Here is a 12,867-nt window from a genome sequence, read left to right as displayed (position 1 = left end):
GCATTTTAATGTGAAAATTTTCCAGTATATAAAAATGTTGAAAGAATTATACAGTGAATACCCATGTACCCCTTTTTAGGTTATACAATGAACATTTTGCTATATTTGCTTTATCATAAATATATGCCTCTGTCCCTGTCTCTATCCATTGCCTCATCTTATTTTTTTGATCCATTTCAAAGTAAGTTGCAAACATCATTTATTTCCTCTATTAACTAGAGTACAATATTTATTTACAGTTTTTTTGAGATAAAATTGTGAAATACAGTTATCTTAAATATGCCATTTGATTATTTTGACTTGTGTAACCTAAATCCCCTTTCAAGATCCAGAACAGGCTGGGCATGGTGGCTCATGCCTGTAATCCTAGCACTCTGGGAGGTGGAGGTGGGAGGATCACTCGAGCTCAGTAGTTCCACACCAGCCTGAGCAAGAGCGAGATCCCGTCTCTACAAACAAAACGGAACAAAACAAACAAAAAAGCCAAAAGATTCAGAACATTATTACCACCCTGGAAAGTTCTCTCCTTCAGTCTTGCACCATCACCCTGAAGGAACCACTGCTCTGATTCTTTTCCACCATAAATTAGTTTAGCATGTTCTAGAATTTCATATAGGTGGAATCATATGATATATGGTATTTTGGTAAGGTTTCTTTCATTCAGCATGTTCTTAAGATTTACTCATAGTGTTGTGTGTATACTAGTTTGTTCCTTTCTGTTGCTGAATAGTAGTACCTGGTGTAAATATACCTCAGTTTCTTTACACCTTCTTTTATTGATGGACATTTGGTCTGTTTCCAGTTTGGGGCTATTACAAATAAAGCAGCTTTGAAAATTGTTCAGGAAATTTATTTATAGACACATGTGTTCATATCTCTTGGGTGAATACCTAGGAGTGGAATTGCTGGGTCAAAGGGTAGGTGTACATTTAGATTTATTATGTAAGAAACTGTCAGACCTTTTTCCAAAGTGGTTGTACTTTTCCCACTCCCACACAGTTGCAATGTGTGAGAGTTCTTATTGCTCCACATCCTTGCCAAAATTAGGTGTTGTCATTCTTTTTAATTTTAGCCATTCTGGTGGGTGTGTAGTAGTATCTCATTATGATTTTAATTTGCATTTCCCTGATGACTAAGGACGTTGGGCACCTTTTCATGTGCTTATCACCTATTTGTACATCTTCCTGTGTGAAGTGTCAACTCAAGTCTTTTGCCCATTTAAAAAAATTGAGTTATTTGTCTTTTTATTGAGTTGTAGGAGTTCTTTATATATTCTAGATACAAGTCCTTTGTTACATATGTTTTGTAGATATTTTCTTCTAGTTTGTGGCTTGAGCAGAAGTTTTGATTTTGATGAAGCCTAATTTATCAGTTTTATTCTTTTATAGTTATTGCTTTCTGTGCCCTAAGAAACCATCGCCAATCCCCAAGCTGCAAAGGTGTTCTTCCATGTTTTCTTCTATAAATTTATTTAATTTTTATATGTGGTGTAAGGTAGGGTCAGACTTTTTTCCTGGGCTACTTAGGTTAACTTTATAGCCTCAGGTGATAAGTTTGGTCTTGTAGTTTCAATACCTATTTTGCTCTTGTCTCTTACTTAAGTGACTTGGGGGTTGGGGAGGAATTAGACTAAATGACTGTATTCCAAAGAGTTCTAATTGCTTGGTCCATGTATAAAGTCCTATCCTAGACCTCCAGTGGCCTTTTTAAAATACATGTTTCAATTAACACACTGGGTCCCTGTATTAGGCCATTTTGTGCTGCTCTAAAGGAATGCTTGAGACTGGGTAATTTATAAAGAAGAGAGATTTATTTGGCTTATGGTTCTGCCATCTGTACAAGAAGCACCACACCAGCATCTGCTTCTGGTGAGGGCTTCAGGGAGCTTCCAATCAAAGCAGAAGGTAAAGGGGGAGAAGGTGTGTCACATGGCAAGAGAAGGAGAAAGAGAGAGGCGGAGGTGATGCCGGGCTCATTTAAACGCCCAGCTATCTCGTGAACTAATAAAGTGAGAACTCACTCATTATTGAGGGGAGGGCACCAGGCCATTCATGAGGGATCCACCCTTATGCCTCAAACACCTCTTACCAAGCTCCACATTCAACACTGGGGATCAAATTTCAACATGAGATTTGGAGGCGCCAAACCACATCAGTCCCTTATACTCAGAGTTCTCCCATTTCCTTAAAGTTACTGGACAAAAGGGACTTTTTGGCCATTGACTAAAGAACAACAAAGGTTCACAGACTCTAAGAATTGGGGAGTAGTGATGGTTTCATAGGGCACAGAAAATAGTAACAATAAAAAGGGAAAAAACAGATAAATTAGGCTTCATCAAAATCAAAACTTTTGCTTGAGCCACAGACTAGAAGAAAATATTTCCAAAACATATGCATATATGATTTGTGAATATTTTCTCTCATTCTGTGGGTTGTTATTTTACATTGTTTGATAGTGTCTTTTGATGCATAAACATTTTTAATTTTTTTTTTTTTTTTTTGGAGACAGAGTCTCGCTTTCTTGCCTAGGCTAGAGTGAGTGCTGTGGCGTCAGCCTAGCTCACAGCAACCTCAGACTCCTGGGCTCAAGCGATCCTCCTGCCTCAGCCTCCCGAGTAGCTGGGACTACAGGCACGAGCCACCATGCCCGGCTGATTTTTTTTTTTTTTATATTATATATATATTAGTTGGCCAATTAATTTCTTTCTATTTTTATGGTAGAGACGGGGTCTCGCTCAGGCTGGTTTTGAACTCCTGACCTTGAGCAATCCGCCCGCCTCGGCCTCCCAGAGTGCTAGGATTACAGGCGTGAGCCACCGCACCCGGCCAACATTTTTAATTTTGATATAGTTCAATTTATCTATTTTTTGTTGCCTATGCTTTTGATGTCATATCCAAATTCAAGATCATGAGGATTTTCCTCTATATTTTCTTCCAAGAGTTTTATAGTTTTAGCTGTTACATTTAGGTCTTTGATCTATTTTCAGTTAATTTTTGTACGTGGCATAAAGTAATGATCCAAATTTTTGTACGTGGCATAAAGTAATGATCCAACTTCTTTCTTTTGCATGTGGACTGTCCTTTTCCCATCAAATGGTCTTGGTACCCTTGTTAAAAATCAATTGGCCATAGCTGTATGGACTTACTTCTGGTCTCTCTGTTCTGTTTCATTGGTCTATATGTCTATGCTTTTGCCAGTACCATACTGTTTTGATTACTGTAGCTTTATAGTAAGTTTTGAAGCCAAGCAGTATGAATCCTCCAACTTTGTTCTTCTTTTTCAATATGTTTTGACTATTTAGGGGGGTACCATGTGAATTTTTAGATGGTTTTTTCTATTTCTCCAAAAGACATTATTGGGATTTAGATAAAGATTACATTGACTCTAGATTGCTTAGGGTAGTACTGCCATCTTAAGTCTTACATTTTCCAATTCATGAACACAGGATGTCCTACCATTTATTTAGTACTTAAATTTCTTTTTTTTTTTTTTTTTTTTTTTGAGACAGAGTCTCGCTTTGTTGCCCAGGCTAGAATGAGTGCCATGGCATCAGCCTAGCTCACAGCAACCTCAAACTAACTCCTGGACTCAAGCAATCCTCCTGCCTCAGCCTCCCAAGTAGCTAGGACTACAGGCATACGCCACCATGCCTGGCTAATTTTTTCTATATATATTAGTTGGCCAATTAATTTGTTTCTATTTATAGTAGAGACGGGGTCTCGCTCTTGCTCAGGGTGGTTTCGAACTCCTGACCTTGAGCAATCCGCCCGCCTTGGCCTCCCAGAGTGCTAGGATTACAGGTGTGAGCCACCGCACCCGGCCAGTACTTTGATTTCTTTTAGCAATGTTTTATAGTTTTCAGTGTACAGGTCTTTCAACTCTTTGGTTAAGTTTATTTGTACATATTTTATTCTTTTTGATGTTATTGTAAATGGAATTGTTTTCTTTAATTTCCTTTTCAGATTTTTCATAGTTATTGTATAGAAATACAAATTATTTTTGCATGTTGATTTCATATCCTACAACTTAGCTGAATTTGTTTATTATCTCTAACAGTATTTTCTGGATTCTTTAGGGTCTTCTACATATATGATCATATATGTAAGTGGAGATAACTGTGTTTTGAATTTTGATGTCTTTTATTTCTTCTTTTTTTTTCAATTGCTCTGGCTAGGACTTCCAGTACTATGTTGAATAGAGTGGCAAAAGTAAGCATCCTTCTCTCATTCCTGATATTAGGGAGAAAGCTTTTAGTCTTTCACCGTTGAGTATCATGTTAGCTGTGGTTTTTTTATATATGACCTTTATTATGTGGAGGAAGTTTTCTTCTATTCCTAGTTTGTTGAGTGTTTTTATCATGAAGAGTATTGAATTTTATCATGTGTATTGTCTGTATTAATTAAGATGATCATGTGTTTTTTTCACTCCATTCAGTTAATGTGGTATATTATGTTGATTCATTTTTGTATGTTGAGCCATCCTTGCATTCTTGGGAAAATTCTGCTTGATCATGGTGCATACTTTTTAAACATACGCTGCTGAATTCAGTTTAATAGTATTTTGTTAAAGATTTTTGCATGTGTATTCATAAGGGGTATTGGTTTGTAGTTCTCTTCTTGCAGTGTCTTTGTCTGCTTTTGGTATCAGGTTAATGCTGGCTTCACAAAATTAGTTAGGAAGTATTCTGTATCAGTTTGCTAGTTGTTGTTGCTTTTTTCTTTTTTGAGGGATAATCTCACTCTTGCCTAGGCTAGAGTGCAGTAGCATGATCATAGCTCACTGTAACTTTAAACACCTGGGCTCAAGTGATTTTCCCACCTCAGCCTCCTGAGTAGCTGGGACTACTGGTGCACCCACCACACCCAGCTACTTTTTGAATTTTTTTTGTAGAGAAGAAGTTTCACTATGTTGCCCAGGATGATCTCAAACTCTTGGCCTCAAGCAATCCTTCTGCCTCAGCCTCTTAAAGTGAAGGTGTATAGGCATGAGCCACTGCACCCAGCTTATTGGTTTTATAATTTTAAATTATTTCTTTTTTGGCCTTAGAGTTGCCTAGGAACAGCCCTCATATCTCATTTTATATTTGTACATATTTAAGGCACATTATAATAAAAAATATGTACTCAACACTGGGGGGTCTGTGAGAACTCCCATCTAAATGGACTCTGTACATTATTCAAGGTTTGCCCAAAAGCTCTAAAGTACATAGATTGTAAAAAAAAGACTACCAGTGAATAAGTGAATCTATAGTCTAAACAGGTCTAAATATAAAGTATTCCTTGTGGTCCTTAAGAATAAAGGGGAAATCCATCTAGATTGAAGATCTGTGTCAAAAGGAGAGGAGGCTGTAGGCCAGATGACTACTCTGTTTAAAGATTATTCTAGCTTCCATTCAATGAAGTGCTCTTCTTTCATTCTATTTTGTTCCCCACCTCCTGCTACACCCCCTGCAACTTCTCCATTGTCATCTTCATAGTCCTCTTTCCAGTCAATTTTTGGTGACCATCTAAATACTATATGAAAGCTTTTGATAGATTTGAAAATAGCTAGGCACTTGAGGGCAGTGATAGACATGAAGTTGCAAGTCCCAAACCTTGCCAGTGGACTTTGTGAGCATGTTCATATTTGCAGTGAGGGAAACTTTGGGATTATAGCTCTCAACTAGACCACCTTTCATCTATCAGGGGAGATGCCTTTGAGTGATCCAAGAAACAGCTTCTTTAAAAAAGTATGCTTCTCTTTGGTTCTGTGTACTCTCTCCTACTGCAGGTTTTCAAGAACCCCCATGAGGTGGTGACGGTGCTGCTGATCCAGACCCTGGGGGCCTTGGTGCCCTCCCTGCCTATGTGCCTCAGCTCTGGAGTGGAGAGGGCAGGGCCTGAGCTGGAGCTTACCAAGCTGCTGGAGTTTTATGAAGCCACCGCCCACTTCGCCAAAGGGTTGGAGATGGCGCTGCTCCCCCACCTACGTAAACATTCCTTCCTCCTGCTTCTGGCTTGTCTATACTTGCTCTTTTTGAAACTTCTGGGGCCTGGGTTTGTTTGCCTTTTCAGATGACTGATTTTACCAAAATGGAAGGGATCAGTGTTTTTCTTCTCAAAAGATGTGGAAAGGTTTTCCATGGAAGCCTTGCTGTTGTGGGAATAGTTGTGTAATATATTTGCCTAGCCCCTTGCCGCCTAATTGCTTTACACACTCTAGAGAAGTGATGGACACTTCTGCGGGGGCTTAGAATGTAAAAGAGGCTTCCTAGTGAGGCAGGTGGACATTAGTGGCAACGAGCTTGGCAGCAGGTTACACTGGGTGGACATTGTGTTCTCTTCCTTTCAAGTCATCATAAAGCCTCAGACAGTTCAACCTAAAAAGCAAGCACATTTAAGAGAACAAATAGGCAAGAGGAGCTTTTTGAAGGGGTAACAGCGAGTTTTTCAGGGCAGGAGAGATTAAGGCGAAAGGTGGCTATAGGGAAAATGGGCTTTCCACAGCAGCCAACTGACAGCAGAGTGCTCTTTAATAACCATGTAGGTGAACAATGCATGATGTGTTACATTTTCCTAGTTCTTTCCCATCTATGTTAAAAGCATCATAAATTTTTAAATAACCCAGATCTCGTGACACATGCTGCAGTCAAATCAGGAAATCGCTTCAGGAAGGCCTTGTTCTGCTGTTTGGCTGCAGTGTGTAACTAACTTGGTTTATTTAATAGTTATTCCCTTTAATTACATTTGTGTATAATTGCCTTGTACATTCCAGGGAGTGTGTTTATTGTTCGGATTCCTGATGATTCATAGGTATTTTTGGCATACTCACTGGTCAGGCCTTGGATATGATGCCATAGGGGAAGTGGCTGGAGCGGAGTGGGATGAGGGTTAGGCAGGGAACAGGCTGCGCTCCTCCCCCGGGTGATGGACGGGTGGCAGAGGAGAGAACCACCCTCTGAAGAGTCAGATAGAGAAGTGCTTTGTTAGACAGCCATGGGATTGTAGATTTCAAATGATTCCTATTGAGGTTTTCAAAAGTTTTTTTTTTTTTAATTTAAAAATACTTTGGAAACATACACAAAAATAAAAATAAAAAAGAGAATGAAAATGATTCATAACCTCATCACTCAGAGCCACTGGCAACATTCTGTCATATTTCTTCCCACTAATTCAAATATAAATGTACATTTTTCACAAATATTAACATAAATATTTAATATATGCTCTATAAACATGTGACATTTTATATATAACATTACATATTTGCACATAATACTAAATATTATGTTACATATTATATACAAAATGTTTTAAATTATTGGTCACAGACAGTTTTATATTTTCTTTCTTTGCTCGAAATAATATAACGAGCATTTTCTTATGTCATTAAATGTTTTCCTAAGACATGTTTTTTAATGACTCCTTTATAACTATGGCTCACTATAATTTTTTAACCACTGTGATAAATGAAACTATTATGAACTATCTCATACATTAATTTTTGAGATCAATTCTGGTAATTCCTTCGGATAAGTTTAAATATACAGTTTGCTAAGAAATAAAACTTTTAAAGATGTTCATCATATTTTCTTTAGAAAGTTTTTACCTATTTTTGTATCTTTCCATCAGTAGTGAATGAGGGTGCCCATGCCCATAAACTCCCCAGCGCTAGGCTCTTTTTCTACCATTATTGCCCAGTCCTTAGACAATGATATATCCTTTTGCACTTTGGTTATTAGCAAGTTCAAAAATTATACTATAAAAATTAAATGTTATTTCTCTTTTGAATTTCTTATTCTTTTGACTATTTTTCTGTTATGGAGTTTTCTATTTCTGGGTAATTTAGAAGAGTAATTTATTTAAAATAATTTACTAAATATATTATAAAAACTACAAAAGTATGTGTTATAAAAATTCATGAGATAGAAATCTATAACACAAAATGAGTCTCCTATAATCCTACTTGCTAGAAATAACCACTGTTAACGATTTGGTGCATATTCCTAAAAGAACCTTATATATTAAACCCTTTTTCCCATTGTTTATCAAATAATTTATAGATATATTTTCTAACTTTTAATTTTACTTTTCACATTTTAAAATTATTTTAATAGTTAATGTACATTATATAATTAAAAATATAGATAAGATTATACAATAGAAAGTAAATTAAAATAATTTAGATTGACTTCATAATTAACAAGCAATATGTATTCATATTAGAAAAATCAGGAAAATACAAAGAAGGAAAAAATCATTCTCAACCTGCCATTTAGAAATAGCATTTTAGATTATTTATATGTACAGAGTTTATATATGAGTATGTATTTGTGTATATACTTAAATATGTTTTTAAGAGACTATTTTGTTACCATTATCACATCCAAAAAATTTAATATTGATTCCATATTGTCATCTAATATACAGTCTGACTGTCATTGAGGCCTAATCAATGTACATGCATTGCATTTGCTTATCCTCTTTAATCTCTTTTCATCTAAAACAATCATTTCACCTTTCTTTTGTCTTTTATGACATTGATATCTTTGAAGAAGACAGGGTAGTTTTCCTGTAGAATGTCCCACATTCTGGCATTATCAGGTTTTTTTCCTCCTGATTAGATTTATATCAAACTTTTTTGGGGGTAAGAATACTACCTTGGTGATGATGTATACTTCCTATTGCATTACATCAGGAGACATATGTCAAATTGTTGGTAATGGGTTAATCACTTGGAAAATGTATCTATCAGGTCTCTCCATTGTCAGGATACCTTTTCCTCTTTGTAATTAATAAGTAATCTATAGGGTGATGCTGTAAGCCCATAGCAATATAGCACTTCCCAAGAAACATTTACCAAGGGATTTTTGCGTTCATTGATAATCCTACCTGCATAAACTTTTATATTGCTGATTATAAAATGATGATTTCCTAATTCTATTATTCCTTCTACATTTATTTGGTGGCATTCTTTTGTAAAGATGAGGTTTTCCTTTCTCTCTGATATCAACATGAACTCCTGGATTCTTTTTTTAATTCCACGAGTTAGGATCCATTATCATCATTCATTTTGATGTCCAAATTATTTCAGAATTAGACTGTGGTTGCCGATTCAAGCTGGTTCCTGTATCTTTTTGAAACATCCCTATCAGTCTTCAGGTGCTTCCTTGCTTTTTGACACAAAATATTCCAGGAACACCATGTACTTTCCCTTGCCTCAGATCTGGAATAAGTCATTTTCCTAGGAAGCTTGGTTTCTTCTAGTGGGAAATGGTATTTAGAAACCAAGATCTGGGCACCAGGGATGTTCAGTGTTGCTGGGGCATCATTACTTGTAAGCTCTTGTGGTGGATAGAGCTAGGAAATATGTATTTTTTAAGAATTGCCAGTTTATACTAATATTTCCTAATCAAATCCAGCACCATAGGATTTTTACTTCTTGCATACCCATTTGCATCTCCCATTTTCTTGCAGTAAGAATCCTAATTCCCAACAGTGTGTGTGTGTGTCATATATATATATATATATATATATATATATATATATATATATATATATATTAATTTGTGCAGTTACTTTCACAACTGCATTATGGCTAGGTCAAATATATTTAATTTATTCATTCAAGTATAAATGGAGTAGTATGGAGTAGTACTGGAGTAGTACTGGAGTACTGCTTGTGAGGATGCAATGCTGAGCAAAAGCAGATACAGTCCCTGCTTTCATATAATGTATATTCACATGATCACACTAATGAAATGTATGAGAAAGTGCTTTAAAGAAAAGCAAATGGTTCTAAGAATATATAAACAAAGACTGGCAGACTTGAGCTGAGTTAGTATTAAGGAGTAGGAGTTAACTAGATGAGGAGGGATAGGGAAGACAGAAGGATCAGCATGTGACTACAGGGAGCCTGGGCTTTTAGGAACTGGGAGAAGGCTGGGAGCTAGAGGAAGAGTGAAGGAGGGTGAGGCTGTAGAAGGAATGATAAAAATAGTTGGTGTTTATTGAATGCTTACCACATGCTAGACACACATTATTTTACCTAATTTCCACAAAACCCTTGTAAAATTGATGCCATAATTATATTTTTATAGTTGAAGGAAACAGGCATAGAAAAGCTAAGTCATTTGCACGCAGTCAGTAGAGCTTTGATAGAAGAATTGTCACTCTTTAACTACCATTATCTTTCCCTTCCTGAGATCATGCAATGCAGGGCTTTGTAGGTGATAGAAGAGATTTTGGACTTCAACCAAAGAGCAGTGGAAGTTAGTAAACAGTTACAAGTAGGGCAGTAATATGATCAGATTTCTATTGTGGATTATTTTTCTGGCCTCAATGGGGAGGAGGAATTGGAGGGGACAAGAATGATCCGAGGAGATCAGTAAGTAGGCTGTTACATTTACCTATTCCCTGTCAAGATTATTTCCTAAACTTTCTAATTCTGAGCAATGTTTCCATGAACATCCTTCTGTGTGCACTGTATCTGTATATTTGTTGATTTCTTTGGAATAATTCTTCGCAGTTGAATTGCTGTTTCATAGAATATGCATGTTTATATTTTTGATACAAATGAGTTTTAAATTTTTATGTGGTTGAACACGAGAATTTTTGGAATGCCCGGTGTATGGGGTATCCTGTTTAGGAACACTTGAAATGGAAAATGCTCTTCTGACAGAGGCTCTTCTCTGTAGCAGATCTTCTTGAACCTGGCCCTGATGACAGTTATCATTTGAAGAGATTCTTAACTATGATGGGTTGTGGGATTAAGGTGTCTTTGATAGTGCTTTAGGCAAACAGTGCACAAAGCCCAAATTTATCCAGATATTTACTGAACTGATTGTTGAAGAAGATTCCATGAATAATAAAAACAGATTAACAAAAATGGAGTCACCTCCAAAGATAAAATGGGAAAAGTTCTAGTAGAACACCTTTTGCCTGTTGCTTTCCAGCAATTAATTTCAGATTCTTTGTTCATTATTGTTTTTTATTTCTGATTCCCTAAAGATGAGCACAACCTGGTGAAAGTCACAGAGCTGGTGGATGCTGTGTATGGGCCGTACAAACTCTACCAGCTGAAGTATGGGGACATGGAGAAGAACAACCTCCTCATCCAGATCAGCGCCGTGCCTTTGGTAATGTCACAATCCAGACTGTCACCGTTTAGGAAACATTCTGTTTGCCAGCCTCTACCAAGTCTGGCAGAGGGTCAGGGGTGGGATCAGGCATGCAAAAACCCAGGCTTTATGTGCTTTATGGTCTCTTGCAATCCAAATTAAAATGAGGCCACAGATATGCTACCAATTTTCTATTTAAAATCCTCAGTAAAGATTTACCAAAATGCAAGGCTTACATCTTTTGGAGTTAAGTCGATTATCTCCCTGATTTAATAATTTCTTATTAAGGTATTCTTTTCTTTAAGGAAGATATGCAAATGGGCACAGTTTAGCATTCATGGTCAATGCTATAGGTGCAGGTTCACTGTGTGGGCATCAGGGTTGAAATCAAGGCCATTTCCATTGCAGATATTTGATTTTCAAGTCATAAGGTTGTCTAGCATGAGGTAAGCTGACATTTAAGAATTGACCTCACAGTAGTTCAGATCTCCTGCCTCTTGCCATTTTCCTGTTTTCTAGGGATGTACCTAGAAAGTCTGTTATGCTTCAGTTACATTCTTGCCCCTGAAGGAAGCATTTTTCTTTTCCTACATTCTTTTAGGGTATCTGATATGGAGAACTTAAATCCTACCTTGAGAGCCAGAGGGAGAGATGCCATCTAATTTTTTTTTTTTTTTTTTTTTTTTTGAGACAGGTCTCATTCTGTCACCCTGGCTAGAGTGTAGTATCATCATCATAGCTCACTGCAACCTCAAACTCCCGGTCTCAAACAATTCTCCTGCCTCAGCCTCCTAAGTAGTTGGGACTATAGGTGTGTGCCAGAACGCCTGGCTGATTTTTCTGTTATAGAGATGGGGTCTTGCTCTTGCTCAGGCTGGTCTCGAGCTCCTGGCCTCAAGTGATCCTCCCACCTTGGCCTCCCAAAGTGCTAGCATTACATGGGTGAGCCACCACACCTGGCCTGAGATGCCATCTTAATAATCACAGGAAAATAAGAAAGAAATGAAAAATATTATAATGAACTACACATTTGATCATGCTTTTTGGCCAGGAGTTAGTTAATTTCTATGATCTCACTGACCACTTACACTGTTCTCCCCTGGCTCAATCTCTAGAAGATCTGTTACAATTTGGGACTGTATTTCTGATATCCCTATTAAGTGATTTTACCACAGATGAGAGGGCTTAGAAGTTTCCCTTCATCCTAATGTTGTCTATTCAGGTAGTCTCGAGTCTGATGCGCTTTTGTTTGTCTGTGTTTGCTGACCAGGAGCATGGGGAAGTGATTGACTGCGTGCAGGAACTGAGCCACTCTGTGAAAAAGCTGTTTGGTCTGGCATCTGCAGCTGTTGACAGATGTGCCAGATTCACCAATGGCCTGGGGACCTGTGGCCTGCTGGAAGCTCTGAAATCCCTTTTTGCCAAGTAAGGCCGGGGGGAGGGGAGGTTCTGGAGACAGGGCTGGCCACATTGAAGGAAAGTATCTGTCACAATTAAAAATGCATGTATTACATGTTCCTGCTCTGAATCCTGTAGAAATACTTGCACCTGAGCCCAAGAAGATGGGGTTTTTGTTTTGTTTTGTTTTGTTTTGTTTTTTGAGACAGAGTCTTGCTTTGTTGCCCAGGCTAGAGTGAGTTGCGTGGCGTTAGCCTAGCTCACAGCAACATCAATCTCCTGGGCTCAAGCGATCCTCCTGCCTCAGCCTCCCAAGTAGCTGGGACTACAGGCATACGCCACCATGCCTGGCTAATTTTTTCTAGATATAT

The 12,867-nt window shown here is 37.5% G+C and overlaps 1 protein-coding gene across 1 annotated transcript in view; it reads left to right on the top strand.

Moving 5' to 3' along the window:
- COG7 (component of oligomeric golgi complex 7) overlaps nt 1–12,867 on the top strand; it is a 54,840-nt gene that overhangs the window by 9,435 nt on the left and 32,538 nt on the right. The window contains exons 7-9 of the mRNA XM_012780201.2: nt 5,770–5,968; nt 10,989–11,116; nt 12,369–12,523. Coding sequence (XP_012635655.2) covers nt 5,770–5,968; nt 10,989–11,116; nt 12,369–12,523 — 482 coding nt within the window. The remainder of the gene's footprint in view (nt 1–5,769; nt 5,969–10,988; nt 11,117–12,368; nt 12,524–12,867) is intronic.

Source organism: Microcebus murinus, chromosome 19 (assembly GCF_040939455.1).
Source record: "Microcebus murinus isolate Inina chromosome 19, M.murinus_Inina_mat1.0, whole genome shotgun sequence".
Taxonomy (NCBI): domain Eukaryota; kingdom Metazoa; phylum Chordata; class Mammalia; order Primates; family Cheirogaleidae; genus Microcebus; species Microcebus murinus.
This window is presented reverse-complemented; position numbering and strand designations above follow the sequence as displayed.